Source organism: Cervus canadensis, chromosome 18 (assembly GCF_019320065.1).
Source record: "Cervus canadensis isolate Bull #8, Minnesota chromosome 18, ASM1932006v1, whole genome shotgun sequence".
Lineage (NCBI taxonomy): Eukaryota > Metazoa > Chordata > Mammalia > Artiodactyla > Cervidae > Cervus > Cervus canadensis.
The window spans coordinates 29,827,081-29,854,331 of record NC_057403.1 but is presented as its reverse complement, the minus strand read 5'-3'; the positions used below and the strand labels follow the sequence as shown (position 1 = coordinate 29,854,331).

General features: G+C 37.7%; 1 protein-coding gene across 2 annotated transcripts in view; it reads left to right on the top strand.

Annotated features, from left to right (window-relative positions):
* The window catches only part of ZNF507 (zinc finger protein 507), a 37,884-nt gene extending 11,904 nt beyond the window's left edge, over positions 1–25,980 (top strand). For both annotated transcript variants that reach the window (XM_043436101.1, XM_043436100.1), the window contains 4 exons: positions 175–292; positions 3,867–3,981; positions 24,088–24,222; positions 24,350–25,980. In XM_043436101.1, the coding sequence (XP_043292036.1) occupies positions 175–292; positions 3,867–3,981; positions 24,088–24,222; positions 24,350–24,719 (738 nt within the window). In that variant the 3' untranslated portion in view covers positions 24,720–25,980. The remainder of the gene's footprint in view (positions 1–174; positions 293–3,866; positions 3,982–24,087; positions 24,223–24,349) is intronic.
* The last annotated feature ends 1,271 nt before the right edge of the window (positions 25,981–27,251 follow it).

Sequence of the window (27,251 nt, the reverse complement as noted above, 5' to 3'; positions counted from 1 at the left end):
TCCTGTAAGTTGTCAAATGTGTCAAGTTATCTTTTAGCACATTTGGTTTTTAAATACTGGTAGTGTGTTCTAGGTACTAGGCCATGAAAGCAGTTAATTCCTTTCTGTAGCCTTCTAGTAACTGTGCAAGTGTGTTTATTGAAAACTACATATTAATTTCTCTCAATTTTTTAGAGTCAACTGAGGAACCATGAGAGGGAGCAACACAGTCTTCCAGATACCTTGTCAATAGCAACTTGTAATGAGTCCAGAATATCCAATGATAAAACTGATGGAAAATGTGTTCAGGAAGGTATCTGTGCATTTTTTAAATATATATATAGATGAGATTGACTAGCATACGGAGTGAAAAAATGCCCTTTGTTGTCATGTGGGTTATTTTCAGGGCTAAGGCTGTGTCTCTTCTCCTCTGTTTTTATACTATGTGAGTGAATCTTATCTCTTGAGTACTAAGTGAATATTGTTGGTAAGTACTCAGGCTCAACCGTCTAGGTAGATGTGCTCTGAAATTTTTGCCCTCCTGTAAGAGCCAGGTTCAGCAGAAGCCCTGAGGTGACACGCCAGCAAGCCGGGGGAGCTGCAGCACGGAAGGAAAGCCTCTCCCTCTCTCAGTGCCGGCTGACCCACTGAGAACGGAGCTTTTGCAGATGGTAGGCCCCTACCTCAAACTTTAACTGAGGCTTCCTGCTGTGATCTTATTCTTATCCAAGTGTGACTGCCAGATTTCATCTGCATTATTTAAAAAAAAAAAAACACAGGCTCTTTTTATGTACCAGTTAGGTGCCAGTCAGCCGAGTTTCTGCTAATAGGAATATTAGAATCAAAAGATTTAATTAGAGTTCCATGAAAAGGCGGATGCCACATCCGGAGAATTAGGGATAAAGTGTAATAAGCTGTGCTTCCTTGCATCAGCTCACTTAAATTGATATACTTTAAATGTCTCAATTGTGGTACATAGCGTTTATGGGAAATAAAACATATTGGGGTGACTTTCCTTTTTAGATTTCCTCAGAATTAAAGTTAGAAACAACTGCAGAGTAAAATGTTTTGCCATAATGTTTCATTAAATTATACCCCAGAAAGCATAACTGATCCTAGAATGTTTCTGAAAGAACTGATTTTGACACCACTGTAGCACCAAAATTCCCTTGTCAAACAGATGTCATCCCTGTAAAACTATCCAAAACAAAAGGAGTTTATGACATAGCATCTGTTCCTGCGATAGATGGCTGAGCTAAAACTGTTTTGTTTCCTTTATACAAAATAGCCCTAACTGCCTCCTTTTATTTTAATTCATTATGTTTCCATATCCCCTTTAAAGGAGACATTAAAACATTTGATATCTTTGGACCATAAATCCCTAATGAAGGAATAAAGTAAGTACTACTCACTGGTACCACCTGCGGTTACTACCAGCGGTGGAATATGTCTTTTCTAGCACCATCTCCAAAAGCAGTAATTTAAAACTGTCCAAATGGGTTAACAAATTAAAACCCACAATTTGAATTAAAAAGATTGAAATGTCAACTCAAAATTAAAGTAACCAGTTTGGGCTTCATAGCATTACATCTCTCCACCACATTCCGTTTTCAAGCATCTTTCTTTTGTGGCTCAAACTCTTGTTTCTTAGAGTGACATATATAGATTTTAAATTGCTTCTCATGCCTACTCCCCCCATTCAATTCTGTTTGCTGGTAGGATAACAGTTGACTGAGAATTCCTGCTTGCTTAATCTGCACTGATACTTTATTGATTCAGTATTAGATATTTTAGAATCTGGTGGTTGGGCTGAACGAGTTTTTAGCTCACAAAGAAGGTGAAAATGATTCACATTTTTAACCATTTAATAAACTTATTAAACAAGAGGGGAGATGTATACTTCTGTGGCTTCGAGTCTCTGTCACGATAGCCCAGGTAACTTGTAGCTCATTTTTGACTCAGAGGCCCAGGGTAATAGCACCACAGACATTTGTTCTGCCAGAAGGCATGGAGTGCCCATCGTGAGCTGGATACTCTGCAAAGTGCTTGCAATGCAGGAGAGCTGTCAGTGCCCTTGAGGGGCCCAGCCTAGTGAGGAACACATAACAGTGTTAACGAGTACATTAACAAACACCACAGGTGCTCAGAGAGCTGTGGACAGAGCGCTTTCATATGGAGTTTCTTAATGAAACTTAATTAATTGTTCTTTATTGTAAACCTACAATTTGCCAAGCCCTGGGGATTTTATGTAAGCAGAACAAGCAGATCCCTGCCCACAGGGAGGCTCCAGCTAGTGACGGGTCAGAGTTGACACCAGCACACAGGTAACAGACAGACTGGTGTGAGGTACAGCATGCTCCTGGGCTTACAAACCATGCCGGGAAGTTCCAGTATTTCCATTTTGTAGATGAGGAAACAGGTCCTCAAGAGGGGAAATAATTTGCCCGTGATCACACTCATACGAAGTGGCAGAGCAGGGACTGAGCCCAGGTTTTTGAAATTTAAATCCAGTATTCCTTCCGTTGGAAACAGTTGCTTGAAGTAGCACAGCCTCTCATTCTGTGCTATATTAAGTTTTCCCATCTGTCATTTTTATTAGTTGTCATTGATCTGTAATATTTCTCACACAGAACCATTATACAATATTTCACACTTCTTTTTTTCAGGGTTTTTTTTTTAAACTCTTATCTGGAGTAGTGCCACTTACAATCAAGTCCAAGTTTTTAACCCACCAATTAAGAGCAGTACTTAGATTATAATTATGATTAGTGTGTATATTAATGTTACAGATTTATACCAGGAAATTAGGACATTTTGTTCTGCCTGGCAAAAGTAATTATTAGCCAAAGAAAATTGCAATTTTAGAAAGCTTAAATTTAACCTAAGGATTTTCTTTGTTTTGCTAAAATTTCCATATGGGAGTTCTTTTGTATCACCAATTTTACTTTTCTGCAGCGTGTGCTGGTATTCTACCTAAGCTTTCTTCCTGTTCTGCCTTGTTCTGCAATTTCTATGCTCGCTCTGTTTCTGAATATAAAGCATTCAGGCTATGAGTGGCCTGTGAACTCTGTGCTGACAGAAGAGTAAATAAATTGTTGAATATCTTCAGGAACAAAAAGTTTTCTATGATCAAGTCATTCTGCTTGTATTGCCTCAAGCTTACCCCGATTTGAATCCTGCCCACCCCCCACACCTTGCCCCTTGTTGCAGTGTGAATTTAGTAACAGGGCCTAATTCCATGGGTCTGTGTTTCCTGGATTTCAGAGAGCTGCATGTTCACCTTAGTCCTTGTAAACTGTCAGCTTACGGGGTATACTTATACTGCATTACATAGCACTTAATAATTTGCCTTTGCTTTTCCCTCTGTTGTAAGTTATAAACAAAGGAAACCTACAGAGTGAAAAAGCTTTGGACTTTATATATTGAGTTTGTTATAGATGCTTTGTAGCTGTACTTTATAGTACTGGATTATAGTATTAAATTACAACTGGTTAGTAAATCAGTGTTTCCTGACGGCTATATCGTATATGGATGAAATCAACACCTTTCAGATTCACAGTTTATCTCTGGTTAAATCAGTTGCAACTCAGTCAGCAGGGCAGCTGGCATCAGGTTCATTATAGTTTAGAATTTTATACAAGGTTATGTAGAAGCTAACCCAATGTATTTTTACAGGTCAGATGATACTCACTTTATATCCACAGAAAGTGCAGATGCAGGAAAACCCGTAAAGCTAGATTTGAGCTTGTTGACTTTATTAACCAGTGAGAAAGCCTGCATTGAAATGTTAATACTGTGTGGTATAAATTCTCATTTGCAGTGGAATGTAAATATTGTTGTTTTAATCTAATCCAACCACATCACTAAAACTGAAATGCTTTGTCCAGGGAATAAGTCTTCAGCCCAGAAACAGTATAGATGTGATGTGTGTGATTATACAAGTACAACATACGTTGGTGTCAGAAACCACAGACGGATCCATAACGCTGAGAAGCCTTACAGGTAAGTGTGATGGTCCTGGCGTCTTAATACTTGTGTTACAATACTGTAAAGAAAAAAATGGAAGTAATTAAAAATTCGTAGTTGTTTAAGCATAGGTTAAACACTAGGAAACTTTCACTTCCTGGTTTCACGAGTATTGTGTAGTTTGTTAAAGAATTTGACTATTAAGTTTTAGTCTCAGGATGATAGGCTTATTTTTGACTAGATTTTGCCTAGTAGCAACAAAAGAAGATGCCTATATCTGTCAGTTTCATGTGGGTATAAATTAGCATAGCAATTTTCACTGCTTAGAGTACATTTCAATAATTTGGTAGTTAAGTATTCAGTATTCCAGCAGAAGACTCCTAAAACTTAAAAGCAATAAAATTCCCCATGAAAGATTCTATTTTTGAAAATAAATCTTACCATGTGTAGAGTAAGATCATTTAATTTTGTTACTTGATTTTTTACAAAAGCTCATTCTAATGTGTATTCAGAAAATATAGGTGTTCTCAGTTCAGATAGGCTGATAAATAGAAATAATTACTTCTTAAATAAACTTTGCCTCTGGAGAATAAACTACTTGTTGTTTATGTATAGTCAAGATACAGATATTTTTGCAAAGGCTGTCCAGCTGTTACAGAGCAGTGTGTTCTACTGGTAGCCATCAGGGAACATCAGGTTTCCAGTTGGAACTAAGCCAGTCACCGTGACTGATCGTGCTCGGAAGTGCCCTGGGCTTTTCTGTCCCCTTGACAAAACTTGGTTCCTGTTTTAGCTCTCTCCCCAGGTTTTATAGGTGTGACACAGGTCACTGTGGGAAAGTTACTATATTAATATCCAAATGAGAACCTGGCAGACTGTACCTTCAATTGCCATTGCTTGATCCCATACTGTGGCACTCTCTCTCTCGCTCTCTTTATATATATATAAATATATATATATATGGTTTTAATATAGAGAGTATATATATGTGGTTTGAAATAATTGTATATGGTTTTAAATAATTAATAAATGTAGTGAGAATCTTCTTCCTGTTACATCAGAGAAGTCTTAGTAGGTTATCTTCCAAACTTGTTCACACAGTACTCTTTCACTGGGTTTGACCTGAGTGCCTTAGAAAAAATGTTGTCATGCCAACCCCTCCATGTAATTATTACCTTTCACGTAACACTTGTTTTCAAACTTTCAAATCCTGTGACTCTTCTTTTAACCTTCTTTAAATACTTGCCCTTTGTCTTCATGAGATTTGCACTCTACAGAGCATTATGGGTTACCATATTCTTTTCCAGTATGTTTCTAGGACTTTCTGTTAGAAAGCATAGTCTTCTTGATATCTAATTTAATATTGAGTTATCATAGTTTTCCTGGCTTATTTCATGTATGCTTCATTCGGTTTTGCTGCCTAGCACATTTATGGTCAGAGTTGAGGCTTGCTTTTTCAGAGCGCATACACCATGCATTTCTGACAGCATGTTACTTGGAGCGCTAAAGGGTCTGGCTTATGAGGTCATCTCAGAAACCCTGTCCTCACTGCAGAAAGAAGAGAGCTATTTTCCATTCCCATGTTAGGACAGGCAAAGATGAAAAAGGCCTCATCCTGTCCCAGACCTACCAAATGTAGCAAACTTTGTTCTTTTCAGTGCTTTATTAAGGAACATTCTAAGTAAACCACATACCAGTTATGATAATTATAACATTGACCCCCAAATTAGTAAAAGGTGTATTCAAAATTTTCAGATATTAGATTGTCTCTGGCTTAGCTTAATATTGCGGTACTAGAGTTACTGCTGCTTTCCTTCCTCCCACTTTCATGAATGACTAGCTAGAGAGGGAACAACAAAACACTTTCCTCGTGTCCCCAAGGTTCCTCCTGATTGTGGCTTTGAGCCCATTTTCCTTTAGAAACATAATTATATCAGTACTCGGGTTCCAAAACTACATGACGAGACGGAGAGTAGGAGGAACAACCTGACAAAGAGGGACATACATGGGCTTTGGACTGAAGTACTACCTGACACATAGTAGGTACTTAGTAAATGACTGATGTGCTTGTGTACTAAGTCACTTCAGTTGTGTCCAACTCTTTGAGCTGTATAGACTGTAACCGTCAGACTCCTCTGTCCGTGGGATTCTCCAGGCAAGGATACTAGAGTGGGTTGCCATGCTCTCCTCCAGGATATCTCCCTGACTCAAGGATCGAACCTGCATCTCTTAGGTCTCCTGCATTGACAGGTAGGTTTTTTACCACTTGCACCACCCAGGAAGCCCAGTGTTGAGCTCTAATGACTGATAGTTATCTGTATACCTTAGTTTTTCTCATCTATAAAATGGTTCTGGTTCTATATATTTATTATGTTTTGAAAATAAATATGTGGTAATATTCTTCCTTAAGTAGAAGAGTCACCCAGATACATTACTATATGTTGATTTTTTAGTGCCAACCCTATTTTAATACCCAGTCTAAAAATACCCAGTATTTCCTTAAATGTTTCAGAAGTATCTTTTTTTAGAGTTATTTTGTTTATATCAGGAGGTCCAAACATTGCATTTGATTGATGTGTTTCTTAAGTCTCTCTCTCTCTTTTTTAAAATTTTGAAATAGATTTTACAACTTAATGCAGCATATATCCTGAAAATTACATAAATCAAAAGCATACACTTGTAAAGTAATTAGCCTCCAACTAATAAAAATAAATTAAAAAAAGCATACAGCTTGATGAATGGTCACAAATTAAACCCATCATTGTAATTCCTCAGACCAGGAAATAAACCATTGCCCGTTTCCCAGCAGCACCCTCTTCTTGGCCCTTCCACTCACTACCCCTGTCCCCCACCAGGTAGCCACCATCTTGACTTCTAACATCATAAATTAGTTTTGCCTGTTTTTGAACTTAATACGAGTGAAGTCATACAGCACATATTCTTTTATGTCTAGCTTCTTTCATTCAGCACCATTGTGTGTAATTCAGTGTAGAATTAATGTGTTCCTTTTCATTACTGTATAGTATTCCATTTTAAGATTATACCACAATTTATTTTTTATTTACTTTTGATGGATATTTGTATTATTGCCAGACTTCCCCCATTATGAATAATGCAAATATTCTTTTACATATTTTTTCATGAAACGGGTTATTTTCCATGGGTGTATACCTAGGAGTGGAATATGGGGGTAATAGAACATGCTACATTGAGGTGTGGTGGATATTGTCAACAGTTACCCAGAATGGTTATACCAATTTACAGTGGTTGTACCAGTTCATTCCCTCATCAATACTTTGTTTTTATCAGTCTTGACTTTTGATCATTCTGGTAGGTACATATGTTGTGGTGGTTCTCATTTGCATTTCCTGATGATTTATGTAGTTGAGCATCTTTTCATGTGTTAACTGTGCATTTCTTTATTGGTGGTCTGCTTTTTTCTGACTGATTTTGCAGCTATTCTTTATGTGTTCTGAATACAAGTTTTTTGTTTGTTGGGTTTTTTTTTTTGGTCTATTATGTGTATTGCACATATCTTCTATACTTAATGCTACTGTCAGTGGTATCTTTTGAAGAAAAGAACTTTCTAGTTTTACTGTAATCAGATGTATTAATCTTTTTCTTTGTGCTTAGGCCTTATATATCTTTATACTCTGAAACTGATGCCAATTTTTCTAAATAGTCATGCAATTAAGATAGATGATGAAAGGAGAGGTAAAAATGTGTGCTTATAAAATAATGAGCCTGATTTTCAGGGATTCACATTAACTGGGTCAAAAATTCTGTGTGCTTATGTATTAATGACCCTGGTTTTGTAATATGACACAAAAAGTAAAAGAGAAATCTCCAAAAAAAAAACAAAACCAGAAAGGTTTTAAGCAACAGAAATGACATTTGGAATGACAGAGTTGCCTCCCATGTGTGATCAGTCATTGTAAAAAGTCTGGTCTTTATATAGCTATATTACAAATGGTAATAATAATGGCTGGAGAAGGAAATGGCAACCCACTCCAGTGTTCTTGCCTGGAGAATTCCATGGGCAGAGGAGCCTGACGGGCTGCCATCCATGGGGTCACAGAGAGTTGGACACGACTGAGTGACTAACACACAATAATAATATCTAACATTTTTTTGTAAAAACATTTTTCATGGGCCAGGCAATGTGCTGAATACTCAATCTGTGTCAGCCTACTTGATCCTCATGACAGCCAGTACTTAGGAATGTTACTACTATTAATGTTGTATTAATAGATATGGAAAGGAGGCTGGGTAGATGAAACGATCTCCCACGATCTCCCCAAGTGGCAGAGCCAGGCCTTGAACCGTTGCTCCTGTCAACTGTGCCACTCTTCTTGTATCTGCTTTGCCAGAGAGAACTCTTCATGAGGTGTGCTGCCAAACCACCCCCAACTTAATGGTGTAAAACAGCAGCTCTTTTATTCGACTCAGGGATTCTGTAGCTCAGGATTTCAGAAAGGGCATTATAAGGGTGGCCTGTCTCTGTTCCGTGAGGTCTGGGACTCAAGAGGGAGGACTTAAAGTCTGGAGATAACTGAGATGACAGGGGTTGCAGGCATCTGAGGGCTCCCTCACCAGTTGGACTGTCGACTGGGGCCTCAGCTGGACCTCTCAGCTGGAACACATACATGATTTCTCCGCATGGACTTTTCCAAGTGTGCTGGTTCCAGAAGTGAATGCTTAGGTGAGAAGTAGATGAAAGCAGTATTACCTTTTATGACATACCCATGGAAGTCACATGTCATCACTTCCACCAACTTAGACTTCTTTTTTTTTAATTTATTTATTTTTAATTGGAGGATAATTGTTTTACAATATTGTGTTCGCTTCTGCCATGCATCAACATGAATCAGCCATAGATATATATTAATATATGTCCCATCACTCTTGAACCTCCCTCCCACCTTCCACCCTATGCATGCTATACTTATTCGCTTCAGTTGTGTCCAACTCTGTGTGACCCTATGGACTGTAACCCTCCAGGCTTCTCTCTCTGTGGGATTCTCCAGGCGAGAATACTGGAATAGGTTGCCATGCCCTCCTCTAGGGCATCTTCCCGACCCAGGGTTCGAACCCGCATCTCTTATGTCTCCTGCATTGGCAGACAGGCTCTTTACCACTGGTACCTTCTGCGAAGCCCACCTTCCACTCTACAGATTTCTTAAATCTCTGAAATTTTTTAAATCTGAAACCATGTTGAATTGTTAGTGAGTTGTATTAGCTTGGGAAAAATCTCAAGTCTTTCAAAACCCTGAATTTGTTTTAAGGAAAACAGTTTAGCTTATGGTTTAATTTGGAGGGAAAAGAAATGTGTTTCGTTAAGAAGGAATGAACCGATGGACTTTGTTTCTTACAGTGGCACAAAGAGTTCTTGGGTTCATCACAAAATTTGAAGTGGTTCTTCTCTGGGCCTTAGTTTATGTATTCCTTTAGAAGCGTAGAAAATTGAATGTGGTAAGACAAATCCTATTGCACGGTTTCTACTTCAGTCTTTTCACATATGTTCAAGTCATACCTCCAGTAGTGCAGGACCTCTGGTTCTGCTTTCCTCTGCCTAACCCCTCAAGACAGTTGTTCCTAATTAAATCAGATTTGGAGTAATGTCCAAGCAAAGCCCCAGGCCGGGGAAATAGGGTAGTTTAACCACATTCTTAGCTCTTTGGGGATTAAAGTAACTGACCTATTAGCAATGGGAGAAAGCCTGTAGAAAAATTCCATTCAGGTTTTTAGCCAGGTTCAGAAACCTTGGGTTTTCTGATGTCAAATGTTTTCCATACCACCAAACAACTCAGTTCTCGGCAGCATTAGCTGCATGTCCTGCAAATTTAATTCAATCTTGACATTGTCTACCCAGAGATAGCATCAGATCCCACCAGTGAAGGGCTCAGTCCCACAAGACTGCCCTCACTTCAGATGCCAATCACAAGTCTAGGTTGTTACCTGTGCTTCTACTGGCTGGCCATAAATCAGGTATTAAATCAGCTGTAATTAAGATTCTTGTGATTGCCTCCTCAGGTTTGATTAATTGGCTAGAAAGGATACGGTTGGACAATCAGATGAAGAGATACAGAGGGCAAAGTCCAGGAGAGGTGGAGTTTCCGTGCCTTCTCTGGGTGTGCACTCTCCCAGCCCTTCGTGTGTTCACCAGCCTGGGAACTCTCTGAACCGTCCTTCAGGGTTTAATGGAGGCTTCATTACATAAGCACAATTGATTAAATCATTGGCCATTGATGGTTGACTGAATCTCAGTAGTCTGTCCTCTGAGACTGGACGTTCCAACCCTCGAATCACATGGTTGGTTCCTCTGGCAATCAGCCTCCATCCTTAGGTTACCTAGGGCAGGGATCCCCAACCTCTGAGACCCAATGTCTGATGATCTGATGTAATGATAATAGAAATAAAGTGTACAATAAATGTAATGCGCTTGAATCATCTGGAAACCATCTCCCTCATCCCCTATCCATGGAATAATTGTCTTTCATGAAACCAGTCCCTGGTGCCAGAAAAGCTGGGGACCATTGACCTAGGAACTTTTCCAGAGAATCACCTCATTAACATACAGAAGACCCTTATCGCTCTATCTCTTGGGGAATTCAAAGGTTATAGGAGCTCTGTGCCAAGAACTGGGACGAAGACCAAATATATAGTTATAAATCATGATATCACAGATTTCTATTGATGCATTAACGTTCTGTTCTTTTCTGACTCAGCAAAATGCATAGTATGGAATTTACACCTTCATGAAAGAATACAGATAATAAAAAAGTAAACTAGAATTTCAGAAAATAAGTGCAGTGAAGTGAATAAAACAAGACAATAATTAATACTGGTTCATTCTACTTGTTTTTTTAACTAAGAGAATTTGGTTTGCCCTATGAAATCATACAGTAAAAGCAGAGAAGGAATGAAAATAAGAAAATATTTTAGCTGATAGAAATATTTTCTTTAAAAGGGAGTAAAAATAGATTAAACCCACCTTTACGTAACTTTGAAGTTAAGGTTCTCTTATCATATTCGTCCTCCTCTAATCAGTTAAAAATCATTTTAGTAAATGCTTACCATTTTCAGATTGTTCCTGCATTTTTTTCTCATACTTAGATCTTTAAATGAGTATTCACCATTGTAAGTGTTCCTTCAGAATAACCTTTGTACCAGGCTAAGGTAGGTATTCATAGAATTAGGACTTAGTTGCTCAGCACATTGCTCTTGCTTTATCTCTCCTCTTCTTAAAAAAGATTTTAAGGACCTCATATTAAGGAATATTGAACAACAGCAAAATTTACAGAAATAAATCTTTATCCAGTAGAATGAGAGAGAAATTTGAAAAGTAAAAAAGGCTTCATCTATATGCCTTGTTTACATAGGAAAGTTAATGAAAGTGATAGACCCTAGGTTACCTGATAGATTACACTGAATTGTTAGAAAAGAGCATTTCTGACCATGAACAATATTTCACAGTAAATTTTAGCTTTTCTCCAGCTCTGAGAGATACTCATCCTCAACTACATCAACAGTGTAAGGGATATAGATTATATAATCAGGTAAACGTTTAAATAAAGACCACACTTGCTGACCAGTTGAGTTAGGACAGGAATTGGCTTCGCAATTTTAACTAAACATCCAAAAGCAGAGACTCTCATTTCAGACAATATAGTGAACTAGATAAAATTGAACAACCGTCCCAATGAAGATGACTAAAATTCTGGGTGAATATTTAAAACAATGTTTACATGTATATTTTATCTATCAGGGAAACTTGGAAACTACAGAGATAAAAATCAAAGTAAAGCACATAACCTGTAAGGTAAATAATCCTAGCAACATGAATGAATCTCAGAAACATTGAGCTAAGACAAAGAAGCAAGTCACACAAGAATATATAAAGAGTGATTATATGCTTGAAAAATATGTGAATAAACAATATTTTGGGATTGCTGTTCATTTGCTGAGTCGGGTCTGACTCTGCGACCCCGTGGACTGCAGCACGCCAGGCTCCTGTCCTCCGTTATCTCCTGGAGTTTGCTCAAACTCATGTCCATTGAGTCAGTGATGCCATCCAACCATCTCATCCTCTGCTGCCCACTTCTCCTTTTGTCTTCAATCTTTGCCAGCCTCAAGGTGTTTTCCAGGGAGTTGGCTCTTGGCATCAGGTGGCTGAAGTATTGGAGCTTCAGCATCAGTCCTTCCAATGAATATTCAGGGTTGATTTAAGATTGACTGGTTTTATCTCCTTGCAGTCCAGAGGACTCTAAGGAGTCTTCTCCAGCACCACAGTTCGAAGGCATCAATTCTTTGGTGCTCAGCCTTCTTTATGGTCCAACTTCACATCTATACATGACTACTAGAAAAACCATAGCTTTGACTCTGAACTTTTGTCAGCAAAGTGATGTTTCTGCTTCTATACGCTGTCTAGGATTGTCACAGCTTTTTTCCCAAGGAGCGAGCATCTTTTAATTTCATGGCTGCAGTCACCATCCACAGTGATTTTGGAGCCCAGGAAAATGCATCCACTTTTTCCTCTTCTATTTGCCATGAAGTGATGGGACTGGATGCCATGATCTTAGTTTTTTTAATGTTGACATTCAAGCCAGCTTTTTCATTCTCCTCTTTTATCCCCATCAAGAGGCTCTTTAGTTCCTCTTTTAAAAAAAAAAAAAAAGACTTTTTATTTTGTGTTGGAGTATAGCGGAGTAACAATGTTGTGATAGTTTCAGGTGAACAGGGAAGGGACTCAGCCACACATGTTCATGGATCCATTCTCCCCCACACTGCCCTTCCATCCAGGATGCCACATAACATTGAGCAGAGTTCCCTGTGCTCGACAGTAGGTCCTTATCGGTTATCCATTTTAAATACAGCAGTGTGCACTGTCCATCCCAAACTCTGTAACTATCCCTTCCCTCCATCCTTCCCCCTGACAACCATAAACTTCGGGAATTCTGTGAGTCTGTTTCTGTTTTGTAAGTAAGTTCATTTGTATCATTTCTTTTTAGATTTTTGGGATACATAAAGGTAAAACTAAGAAAAAGTAAACAAATCATATACAAAATTCAGAGAAGTGATGCCTCTTTCAGGAGGAACAAGTACTAGATCTTGGAGGAACCCACAAAGAGGTCTTAAGATAGAGGTAGTCTTCTCCTTAAGCAATTATTGTGAACCCAGTGTTTATCATTTTGTAGAATTGCATGGACACTTTATACCACTATTTTACATTTCACAAACGAAAAAATCATTTTTCCAATTGTATATGCAAAGTATCCCAAATTCTGTGGGAGAAATGGTGATAAGGAAGTGAAGTATGTAGATTTTGTGGATAATTCAGTTTCTTGTTTGAGGTTTTGATTGGGTAATACATACATGCACAGATGAACTTTAGAATCAGCTTGTCATAGTTTCCTCTTAAAAATAATTCTGTTGCTGTTTGTACTGGGATCATGGTAAACTTCTAGATTAATTTAGAAAGAATTGACAACTTTATACAAACAAGGTTTGGGCTCTTCCATTTTTTTCAAGTCATCTGTTGTCCCTTCTTAAGCATGCAGAGTTTTCTCCATATATATTATTGTGAATGTTTCTTGTTTTGTATGTATATATATCCATGCATACATATATGTATGCATTAAGTATACAGATAGTTCTCAGTTTGTGCAATAGTATGGGACCATAAAAATGATTGGCAAGCTGAAATTATGCAAAGCCATCTTAATTAATGGTGAAAACTACAATTGTTCTATTATTTTTTAAATTAAAAATTAAAAGCTCTTTTACTGTTAGTTACAATGTATAAGAAAATGAAAAATACTAAAAGTAATAGTAACTTAGTACACTATAGCTTAAAACTTAGAAACACAGAAAATGAGTGTTTTATTTCTTTGCAAGAAACTTCTCAAGAATAGTCTGCACAGTGCTTGTGTTCTCACTGTATGCCTTACAGCACAGGATGAGCAGCTCTTCTGTGCCCTGGCCAGTGGCCATACTCCTTTCTAAGTAGGGATCAACTTTGAACATTTTATCCTTTGCTCTTTAAATGTCATGAAACATCTCCAAGAGTTTCTGTTATATGAAATTTTTCACGGGTGTAACTTTCCCTGGGAACAGCTTTCCTTATTTATGTCATGGAGATGCTCTGGCTGCATACCCAGAGCTGCTTCAGCAGTGGCAGCATCAGCTTTCCTCTGGTCAGCTGTTGGTTCCCTAACTGCATTTACATTTGTGTCTAAGTTCACTTCCAGCATTACCACTTTTGGGTTTCTTGCTGTGTGTTCTTCCATTTTGTTGGCCAGTTCTCTTTTTGGATCATCCATTTTTGTAAATTGTTACATGAATTTATCACTGGGATACAAGGAGGCAACATAACTACACACTTTGCTGTCTGTGACTAAATTAATAGAAGCGACTGACTAACCACTGACAGACTTTGAAAGAAATGACATAAATTAGTCACTGATTATATATATTTTTTAACTGTCTTCAGAGTGGACCAAAGAACTCCTGGTGAAGTTTGTACACTACAGTTACTCACAGTTAATAATACTTTGAAATTTGAGCAGTGTTGTTAGAAGACTCATCTAACTATGCCATAGTAACTAAAACCCATTCGTGTCAGAAATATTACAAGGCAAGGACTGCCTACACACACACACTTGTTGTTAGGCTTATTCCTTTTTTCTTCCCTGTTGCTCTTGTAACTTGGATCCTTTCCTTCCTTTCCTACTTTTCAGTATTGTTATGTGGGGAAACTATTGATGTATACAGCATGTTAGCTTTATACACTTACTGAATTATCTTATTACTTGTAAAAGTTTTTAATTCCTGTTGGATTGCCAGGTTCATAATTGTATTATCTGCAAATAATTTTCTCAATCATGCCTTTATGGTATTTACATGTATTCTTTCTGTTATCTGATTGTACTGACTAGTAACTGAAAGGAAAGTCAGATGCAATAAAGAACAATATTGCAATATTCCTGGAATGTTAGGTCCATCAACCAAGGTAAATTGGAAGTGGTCAAATGGGAGATGGAAAGAGTGAACATCAACATCTTAGGAATCAGTGAAATAAATTGGACGGAAATGGACAAATTTAATTCAGATGACCATTTTATCTGTTACTATGGGCAAGAGTCCCTTAGAAGAAATGGAGTAGTCCTCATAGTCAACCAAAGAGTCCTAAATGCAGTACTTGGGTGCAGTCTCAAAAACAACAGGATGATCTCAGTTCATTTCCAAGGCCGACCATTCAGTATCACAGTGATCCAAGTCTATGCCCCAACCACTAATGCCAAAGAAGATGAAGTTGAACGGTTCTGTAAAGACCTACAAGGCCTTCTAGAACTAACACCAAAAAAAGATGTCCTTTGCATCACAGAGGACTAGAATGCAAAAGTAGGAAGTCAAGAAACACCTGGAGTAACAGGCAAGTTTGGCCTTGGAGTACAGAATGAAGCAGGGCAAAGGCTAACAGGGTTTTGCCAAGAGAATGCACTGGTCACAGCAAACACCCTCTTCCAACAACACAAGAGAAGACTCTACACATGAACGTCCCCAGACGGTCAATACCAAAATCAGATTGTTTGTATTCTTTGCAGCCGAAGATGGAGAAGCTCTATACAGTCAGCAAAAACAAGACCAGGAGCTGACTGTGGCTCAGATCATGAACTCCTTATTGCCAAATTCATACTTAAAGTAGGGGAAACCACTGGACCATTCAGGTATAACCTAAATCATATCCCTTACGATTATACAGTGGAAGTGACAAATAGATTCAAGGGATTAGATCTGATAGAGTGCCTGAAGAGCTGTCGACAGAGGTTCAAAACATTGTACAGGAGGTGGTAACCAAAACAATCACCAAGAAAAAGAAACGCAAGAAGGCAAGATGGTTGTCTTACAAATAGCTGAGAAAAGAAGAGAAACAAAAGGCAAAGGAATAAAGGAAAGATAAACCCATCTGTATGCAGAGTTCCAAAGAATATCAAGGAGAGAGAAGAAAGCCTTCTTAAGTGAACAGTGCAAAGAAATAGAAGGAAACAATAGAATGGGAAAGACTAGAAATCTCTTCAAGGAAATTGTAAATATCAAGGAAACATTTCTTACAAAGATGGACACAATAAAGGACAGAAATGGTATGAACCTAAAGAAGCAGAAGAGATAAAGAAGAGGTGGCAAGAATACACAGAAGAACTGTACAAAAAAAGGTCTTAGTGACCCGGATGACCACAGTGGTGTGATCACTCACCTAGAGCCATACATCCTGGAGTGTGAAGTCAAGTGCATCTTAGGAAGCATTACTAAGAACAAAGCTAGTGGAGGTGATGGAATTCCAGCTAAGCTGTTTTAAATCCTAAAAGATGATGCTGTTAAAGTGCTGTACTCAATATGTCAGCACTGAGATCTTCCAGATGTACAAGCTGGATTCAAAGAGGCAGAGGAACTAGAGATCAAATTGCCAACATCCGTTGAATCATAGAAAAAGCAAGGGAATTCCAGAAAAATATCTACTTCTGCTTCATTGACTATGTGGATCACAACAAGCAGTGGAAAATTCTTCAAGAGATGGGAATACCAGCCCATGTTACCTCCCTCCTGAGAAACCTGTATGCAGGTCAAGAAGCAATGGTTAGAACCAGTCCAAAAAAAAAAAGATGTGGGGAATATAGACTTTTGACAGTAACAGAAAGGAATCAGGACAGCTTGTGAAATATTCTAGAAGGCAGATGACTGGTTTCTTCAGCATACAAATGGCGTGAGGGGGATGGGGAAAAGAAAGAATTATCACGTGTTAAAAGAGTTCAAGATACATGCCAACCAAATGCAGTATAGTACTATATATACCATTTCACAGGAGCGACTTGAGCATCTCAGATTTCAGTATCTATGGGAGGTCCTAGAACCAGTTCCCTGCAAATACCCAAGGATGACTGTGTAGATCTTACTTGGATCCTCATTCAAATATTTCTGCAGAAATCAGGGGAATTTGAGGGAATACATGAAACAAGACTAGCAAAATGTCAGTAATTACTGGAGTTGGGAAATGGAGATTCATTGTACTTTACTACTTTAGTTTTTGCTTCAGTTGTCCATAATGGATATTGAATTTCTTTGGATTAAGTTTCAATAACATCAGTGAAAATGACTTGCCTCTTTCTGATCCTTTCAAATAGTGATTTATAATAATATGTTTATATTATAATAATATTATGATATTTTATATTAATTATATATAATATATTAAATATTATAATAATTTATACTAATATATTTCCTAACATTAAATTCTCTGTGTTCCTAAAATAAGCCTCCCATAAAGAACATGGCATTGCCTGCTTCAGTTGTGTCTGACTCTTGAGAGACCCTATGGACTGTAGCCCTCCAGTTTCCTCTGTCCATGGAATTCTCTAGGCAAGAATACTGGAGTGGGTTGCCATGCCCTCCTCCAGAGGATCTTCCCACCCCAGGGATTGAACCTGCATCTCGTATGTCTCCTGCATTGGAAGGCAGGTTCTTTACCACTAGCGCCACCTGGGAAGCCCTTCACCTTTAAGTTTTTTTCTTTTTTCTTTAAAGCCTTTATAAAAAGGCTTTCAAAGTCTTTTTATAAAATTAGAATAATATTGATACTAAAATTTGGCAAGGGCAACAGAAAGAAAACTATACACCAATCTCACTCACGACTATCAATGCAGGTATAATGAATAAAATGCTGGAAAACAGACTTCTGTAGTAAATTAAAAGAATAATAGTAGTATTATTTTAATAATGCCATGCATATATGTATATTCTTTTTATAAAAGCTTTTTATATTTTAAAAAACTTTGATATAAAGGTCTTTGGAACTTTAAAGGTACAAGCTAAGTTAAATCCAAAGAAGCTGGCTAGTCTATTGACTTTAGTCACTGAAATAGTAGACCTTTAGGGAAAAAAATTAATATCTCATCATTTCTGCTTTATTGACTATGCCAAAGCTGTTGACTGTGGATCACAATAAACTGTGGAAAATTCTGAAAGAGATGGGAATACCAGACTATCTGACCTGACTCTTGAGAAACCTGTAGGCAGGTCAGAAAGCAACAGTTAGAACTAGACATGGAACAACAGACTGGTTCCAAATAGGAAAAGGAGTACGTCAACGCTATATATTGTCACCCTGCTTATTTAACTTATATGCGGAGTACATCATGAGAAATGCTGGGCTCGAGGAAGCACAAGCTAGAATCAAGATTTTCAGGAGAAATATCAATAACTTCAGATATGCAGATGACGCCACCCTTATGACAGAAAGTGAAGAAGAACTAAAGAGCCTCTTGATGAAAGTGAAAGAGGAGAGTGAAAAAGTTGGCTTAAAGCTCAACATTCAGTAAACTAAGATCATGGCATCTGGTCCTGTCACTTCATGGCAAATAGATGGGGAAACTGGAGACAGTGACTGACTGCATTTTTCTGGGCTCCAAAATCACTGCAGATGGTGATTACAGCCATGAAATGAAAAGATGCTTACTCCTTGGAAGGAAAGTTATGACCAACCTAGACAGCATATTAAAAAGCAGAGACATTACTTTGCCAACAAAGGTCCGTCTAGTCAAGGCTGTGGTTTTTCCAGTGGTCATGTATGGATGTGAGAGTTGGGACCGTGAAGAAAACTGAGTGCTGAAAAATTGATGCTTTTGAACTGTGGTGTTGGAGAGAACTCTTGAGAGTCCCTTGGACTGCAAGGAGATCCAACCAGTCCATCCTAAAGGAGATCAGTCCTGGGTGTTCATTGGAAGGACTGATGCTGAAGATGAAACTCTGGTACTTTGGCCACCTCATGCGAAGAGTTGACTCATTGGAAAAGACCCTGATTCTGGGAGGGATTGCGGGCAGGAGGAGAAGGGGATGACAGAGGATGAGATGGCTGGATGGCATCATTGACTCGATGGACATGGGTTTGGGTGGACTGTGGGAGTTGGTGATGGACAGGGAGGCCTGGCGTGCTGTGATTCATGCGGTCGCAAAGAGTCGGACACAACTGAGCGACTGAACTGAACTGATGCCCCCTGCAGTGGAAATGCAGAGTTTTAACCACTGGACCGTCAGGGAAGCCCCACTGTCAGCTTATTTTCAATAGGTTAATTTTTAGAGGCAGTTTAGGTTCACAGCAGTATCAAGCAGAAGCACAAAGATTTCCCATGTACTGTCTGCCCCACTCATTCATAGCTTCCCCCATTATCAGCATTCCCCACCAGAATAGTACATTTGTGACAATTGATGAGCCAGTATTGACGCATCATTGTAATCCTGTCTGTAGTTTATATTTGGGTTCACTCTTCATACTGCACACTCTGCATTTGAGCAAATTTATAATGACATGTATCTGCCATTACAGTATCATACAGAGAAGTGTCACTGCCCTAAAAAAACAGACTGAATCCCACCTATTTAGTCCCCCTCAGTGACTCAGACCTTGGTGACTACTCATCTTTTATTGATTCCATGGATGTGTGGTGTCACACTCCCAACTTTGTCCTTTTCCTTCAATATGGTATTGACTCTTCTGGTTCTTTTGCCTTCCATGCAAACTTTAGAGTCAGTTTGTCAGTATCCACAAAATAACTTGCTGGGGCTTTTATTGGAATAATACTGAATCTGTAGATCAAGTTGGGAAGAACTAACATCTTGACAGTATTGAGTCTTCCTATCCATGAATATAGACACTCTCTACATTTATAGCTCTTTGATTTATCAGAGTTTTGTAGTTTTCTTCATAAAGACAGACCTTGTACATATTTTGTTAGTTTTACACCTAAATATTTTGTTTTCAGTACTGCTAAGGTAAGTGGGATTAAATGTTCTTAATTTCAAATACTGCTTGTTTATGGCTGGAATATAGGAAAGCAATTGACTTTTTTTGTATATTAACCTTTTATAATAACCTTCTTTATATATTAACCCTGTTAATTATATATTAACACAAAGTTAATTAGCTCTAGGAGTTATTTGGTATATGCTTTAAGATTTTCTGTGTAGATAATCAGGTGATACGTGAACAAACTGTGTATCGTGTTAACTAGGACTCAGTTATGATGTTGAAAAGGCGTGGTGAGACAAGATCTGTGCTTTGTTCTTAAATTTATCAGGAAAGCTTTTAGTTTCTTATTAAGTATGATGTTACCTATAGGTTTGCTCTAGATATTCTTTATCCATTTGATAGGTGTCTTTATAAAGTGAGTTTCTCATAGACAGCATATAGCTGGGTCTTGCTTTTGATCCAACCTGACAGTCTGTCCTTCTCTCTATTTTTAGTTGCGCTGGGTCTTCGCTGGGCTCTGCACTGGGACTGCGCTCGGGCTTTCTCTAGTTGCAGCAAGTGGGAGCTGCTCGTCATTGTGCGGTGCGGGCTTCTCAGTGCAGTGGGGTCTCTTCGCAGAACAGGGATTGAGCCCTTGTCCTCTGCACTGGCAGGCGACTCTTATCCCCTGAACCATGAGGAAAGTCCCAATCTCTGTCTTTTAATTGGTGTATTTAGACCATTGATGTTTAAATGATGATTGATAATAGTTGAATTCATAGCTGCATATTTGTCACTGTTTTCTATTTGCTGCGCTTGTTGTATTTTTTTCTCTTTTTCTGCCTTTTGTGCTTTTCATTGAGCATGTTATATGATTCCATTTTCTCTCCTTAGCATATCAGTTGTACTTCATTTTTTTTTTTACTTTCATTAATGGATTCCTAGGGTTTGGCATACACATATACAGCTAATCCAAATCCACCTTCAAGTAACATTACTGGCTTCATGGGTATCCTGGGTACATTATAATAAAATAACTTAATTCTTCTGTTCCATTACCTGCATTACTGCTTTCATTTCACTTATACATAGAGTGTGTGTGTGTGTGCATGCACGTGCGCACCTGTGTGCACACATACATAAGCATACATAATTGAATAATTGTTGCTATTATTATTTTAAACAAACTGTGATCTCTCAGATGAATTAAAATTAAAAACTTTTATTTTACCCTCTCTTACACCTTATCTGGGACTTCCTGGTGGCTCAGTGGTAAAGAATCCTCCTGCCTATGCAGGAAACACTGGTTTGATCCCTGCATCAGGAAGATCCCCAGGAGGGAGCAATGGCACCCCCGCCAGTGTTCTTGCCTGGGGAATTTTCGTGGACAGAGGAGCCTGTCTACAGCTCCTCCTACAGAGGAATGGGCTAGAGTTCACGGCATGGCCAAAATTCAGACACAACTTAGCAATTAAACAACAGCAGCAACATAACTTATCTGATGTTTTTCCTTTCTTTGTAGAGATCCACATTTCTGAATTTTACCATTTTCCTTCTTTCTAACGAACTTCTTTAACCTTTCTTGCAAGACAGATTTACCAGCAACAACTTTGTTTGTTGGAGAAGTCTGTATTTCTGCTCACTTTTGAAGAGTAAGTTTGCTGGTACAGAACTCTGCATTGGTTGATTTTTCTCAACACTTTGGATAGTTCACTCTACTCTCTTGCATTGTTTCTGAGAAGTTTGATTTAATTCTTCTTTGCTTATCTTTCCCTCTGGCTCCTTTTTTCTTTTTCTTTTATGTTCTGTAATTCAAACCTGATAGGCTTACGTGTAGTCTTTCTGCCATTTACCCTGTTTGATGTTCTCTGAGAGGCTTATATCTATGGCTTGATATCTGATGTTAATTTAGGGAACTTCTCAGTCATTATTGTTTAAAATAAATTTCTTCTGTTCCTTTCTCTCTTCTAGTATTCCCATTACACATAGATTACACCTTTTGTAGTTGTATATTCTGTTCTGTTTTTTCCAGTCCTTTCTTTTATTTATTTATTTTGCTTTTTGGTTTGGAGGTTTCTATCTGTTGTGATATCCTCAGGCTCAGAGATTCTTTCCTCAGGTGTATCCAGTCCACTAATAAGTCCCTTACAGGACTCCTCATTTCTGTTATCTGTTTTTTTATCTCATTTTGTAGGGTTCTGACCTCTTTGATTTCTTCTTGGTTCATTTTTGGAATTTCCATCTCTCTGCTTTGTTACTCATCTGTTTTCCCATGCCATGTATTTTATTCATTGGTGCTCCTAGAATTCTTAGTCATAGGTGTTTTAAATCAGCAGTCCAATAACTCCAGCACCCTGCTGTATCTGACTCTTGTTCCTGCGCTTGCTCTGTCTCCAACTTTGGTTTTTGCCTTTTGGTGTGTCTTACAATTTTTTCTTGGTGACCAGGCATGAGGTACTGGAGAAAAGGGTCTGCTGTCAGTAGGACTTTAGAAATGTGATGGTTAGAAGTACAGGGAAGGAAAATGTTCTGTAGTCCACGACTAGGTCTCAGTTTTTTAGTGAGCCTGTGCCTCTGAGCTGTGAGCTGTACTTCTCAGGCCCCTCCGTCCCCCGCCCTTGGTGGACAAGATAGCTGGAGCTGGAGTGGCCTGGAGTTGGGTGTTTCTTTCCCTCAGGTCAGTTATGCTCTGATAAAACTCCAGTAGGTTAGACTCTGGTTAAATAATTTCTCCTGAGAGCAGACCTTGTTCAGAACAGAATGTTCTGGCATGTCTCACAGTGGTTCTTTTTACCCCTCTACTGACTCTCTTGTTGTGGTGAAGAGTTCAGATAAGTTACCTGATTTGTTAGATTGGTAATTATTTAATAAAAATGACTTTTTAAAAGTGTGTTTGCAATTTCCTGAAAAGATAAACATTCTGCTCTTAAGTATTTACACAAATGATGAAAACTTATATTCACAGAAAACCCTGCACATGAATGTTTAGTAGAAGCTTTATTCATAATTGACAAAATTAGGGAGCAACTAGATGTCTTTATTTTATCATAATGTACTTGAGCTATCCATGAAGCCAGTATAGTGTTACTTGAAGGTGGGTTTGGATTAGCTGTAAATGTATTTGCCAAATACTAGGAAAACCAATAATATAAAGTAAAAAAATAAGTATAACTGACATGCTAAGAAAGGAGAAAATTGAATCATATAGTATGCTCAGTGAAAACCACAAAAGGCAGCAAAAGAGTAGAAGAAAACAATAGAACAAGAACAACAAATAGAAAACAGTAACAAATATGGTAGCTTGGTGGAATATTATTCAGTGATGGAGAGAGGGGCCTCTCAAGCTCTGAAAAGACATGGAAGAACTTACATGCAAATGGCTAAGGGGCAGAAAGCAGTCTGAAGAGGCTGAATACAGTGTGATTCCAAACGTGCAACATTCTAGCAAAGGCAGAACTGTGGAGACAATAAAAGGATGGGTGACTGCCGTGGTTAGGGCTTAGGAGGGGTAAGTAGGTGCAGTGCCAGAGGACGTTTCAGGCTGGGAAATTATTCAGCATGATATTATGATGGGTTCATGGCATTATGCATTTATCAGAATACATGGAACTGTACAACATAGTGAACCCTAATATAAATTGTAGACACTAGTTAATAATAATGTATCAATATTGGTTCATCAGTTGTAACAAATATTCCATACTGATACAAGATGTTAATGATAGGAGGAATTGGGTACAGAGGGAAAAGAGGATAAACATAAGCATGCTCTGAAAATAATCTGTTAATTTTTTTTAAGTAGTTTATTTGTTCAGATTTTACTGAATGTGCCCAATTATGTCAAATAATTGTTACTTGGACTAGAAACTTTAAGTATCTGTTTTACTTATGAAATCTACATTATTGAAGCATTTCAGGACTGCTACTTACATTTTCTGTGAATTTATAAGTAAGCATGGAGTTAATGTTGAACATTGTTTAATTCCATTTTGCTTTCTTATGAAATAGAGTGGTATAGAGAGTTGATTTTGTGTATTTGTGTATCTGTGTGGTTAAATAATTTAGTGCAAAGATTTTGCATGTTAGTGTATTAGAAATCTTCCCAAATACTGTGATAGCTAAAGTAATATGGGATGTTTGTCCTGACTGTTATAATTTCTTTATAATGTAAAATACTTTTATTTCATTGATTCTGAGAGATCCGCACTAGGACGGGTTAGCCGCTGATATCAGTATGTCTCATAATCAGTGGCGTCTTAGATTCAGTGAAATGTGGTATCTGAAGCCCTCAGGAGGACAGATGTAATGGTTGTCCCGGAACCGTGGGATCGTCTGACCCCCTCCGTCTCGGTTTTCAGATGCTCCTTGTGTGGCTATGTGTGCAGCCACCCTCCCTCTTTGAAGTCTCACATGTGGAAACATGCCAGCGACCAAAATTACAACTACGAGCAAGTGAACAAGGCTATCAATGATGCGATTTCACAAAGTGGCAGGTATTTGATCTTACTGTTACATACAAATAAATTATGGCTACATATTTATACATTTTCTGTAAAGTTAGAGTTAAATCTACTAGTCTGCATTATAACCAACTCAAGATTTGATGTGTTTTGTTTTAAGGATTCGGGGGAAATCCTCTGGAAAGACAGTATTAAACAGCAGTGAAGAAAGAGCCGATTCTCTCACTTCTGCAAGTTCAGAAAATTTAGTGTCATCCTCAGAGCTGATTCCCCAGGCTCCCAGTGAAGTCAAAGGTCCCAACGAGAATGAGAAGCTAAGCCCTGCAAGTAATACCTCATGCAGTTTAGAAAAAAACTCCAGTCTAGCCCCTCCTGGCGTGGAGTATTGCGTTTTACTCTTCTGTTGTTGTATATGTGGTTTTGAATCTACCAGCAAAGAGAATCTCTTGGATCATATGAAAGAGCATGAGGGCGAAATTGTAAACATCATCCTAAATAAGGACCACAACACAACTCTAAACACAAATTAGATGGAATTGTTATCCAAAGAGGAAACCAGCCGAAGAAGAATCCTTTAAACTGCAGTTTGCCCTTTGTGCTGTCCAGTAACTTACTAGACATAGAAGAAATAGTTGGTGTGATTCTTGAGGAAATGACGGATGGGACTTTGGAACCAAATTTGTAATGTAATAAGAGAAATTCCAAATAGATAAGGGGTAATAATATTTAAGCATTTTGAGTGAGGGAAAATGGGTTGAGGAGGCAGCCAAGATATAACCTTACAATAACCTTCTGTTACCTCTTAGTTTGGGTGTATTTATTATTAAAAGCTTATTATAGTGTAGAAATGCAAGCAAGAGAGTTAAGAAGGGGCTTTTCAGGAACTATTCCAAAACGTACTGTTACTAAAGTGTCACAGTCTTGAGCAGACGTTAGTTTTCTTCATTCTCAATTTTGACATGAATGACAGGCCTCTTGTGAGAAATGGGAGGCAAGTGTCTAAGGGATTTTTGGTATCAACAAGAAAAATAAGATGATTACAGGGCTTTGAGATGATCAATCGAAATCTTTTGCCAGATTGATAGGAATAAATCTATACCCAACCTGAGATATATTATTAATACTTTACTCTTTAGAAAGAAAAGAGATCTCTAGATCCAAATCTAGATTATAAGTAACCATTTACAAAGTAAATTATTGTCTTAAATTTACAGTGAATGTCTTGTGAGCAAAAGAGGAGAAAGGTGAATTCCTACCAACCTCAAATCAAAACTTAAGATTCATAAAAATGGTGCCTGGTTGAGCACAGTGCACTTCTCAGAGATTGTTTTCAGAGTGTTGATAGAAACACCAGTTTTCTCAGTAGTTACATAGGCCTTCTAATCCACTCTTCTAAACTAGACCATGCTTGTTATCTTAAAAAGTCTGTTAAAACAACAAAGTAGGAACCTGTATCTAGCCATGAGACCTTGGAAATAGTTTAAACTGTTAAATAAAAATAATTTAGGGGAAGTGGGATGAAATTCAGAAGCCCCTTCAAATGAGTACTACTATTGAGATTTTATTTCCTTTAGTTTTTTATCTAGTTATACTTAGCATACGAACTATAACCAAATGTGGCTAAAATATAGTAAAAATTCAGAGTGTTTCCAAAACTTTAAATAACAAAAAACATTTGGGTTTCTCCTATCCAGGAAATTGCAATTTTTTTGGTGTGCAATAGGACACATGCGAAGCCAGTGAAAACTCGCCATCAGATAGATGAAATCTTCTCATTAAAGACACATTTTGTATTACAGCATATTTCAAAGGGTAAAGAGAACAAGAGTTTTTTGGTTTTGCTTTTGTAATCCTGATCATTTATGTATGCATTGTTCTGTTAATGTCAGTTCTGCCTACAAATCAAAAAGCGGCCGGTGCACCATGCATTGCGCCACCTTCACGGTGCTCTTTCTGAACTTGACTTTTCATCCTTTAGAGCTAAGTCTGTGACTCTCATAAGCTTAGAAAACATCGAAAAGAGAATTTTTTGAATAGGATACTCTATAGACACATTTTAGGAAAGAATTCTCTTCCCAAAGTCCAGGTATGAATTGAATGAATTAACATTTTTCAGATAGCATTAGGAACTATTTAAGTGGGGCCAGGCACTTGAAATATTGTCTGATTTTTTTTTTTTAATCTCATTTGATGGTGATATTTGAACAAACAGAGTTCATTGTAACCTTGCAGCTCTTTCATTTAGGTAGCTTTATTTGTGAAAGTTAATCCATTTCTGATATCTGGTTTTAAGAAAGAAGATGAATTCATATATACTAAACTGTATTACCCAAGAGCCCATACAATGGGTTTTCTCATTTTCTCCTGTTTTCAGGATTAAGACACAATGAAATTTTATTTCAAATTCAAATGAAATATTTTAAACGGTTCCATCCTTACTATATTGTTTTCACTCAGTTTTTTCATTACTGGTGGCTCTGGCTGAGTGTTTCTTTATAAAAATCTATTATTCTGAAAACTGACAACCTTAGAAGAATTTTTTTTGTTTCATAAATTTTCCTTGGCTTTAATTTTAAATAATCATTTGGAAAATACTAATAACTAAAACACATTCCCAAAATTTCAACAGTGAATTTTTGAATTAACTTTCTTCATTTCCTTAAACCACTTCCATTGGTTGTTACTTAAATTCTCCATTTGGAATCACAAATTTAAATTTCCCTAGCTCATGGGAAAAAAATTAACCCAGAAGTTCAAAAGTCTTTAAATATTCATCTGACTCTAGCCTAAAATATCTCCAAAAGCTTTCTCCTGGCCTGTAGGAGGAACCATATACCAAAAATGTTCTGTACTTTCCCATTAGTTTTGTGACAAGCCTTAAGTTGACTGTCTCAACCAAGAACAATTGAGTATTTCTAAAAGTACTGATGAAGACTAAATATGCAATTTTAATTCTAGAAGAGATAGGTATTAAAATAATCAGCAGGAATTCTCTTTATATAGGAATAACATTTACTGGTACTCGATCTTTTATTATACAAAACTCAGCATTTGTTTTCCAC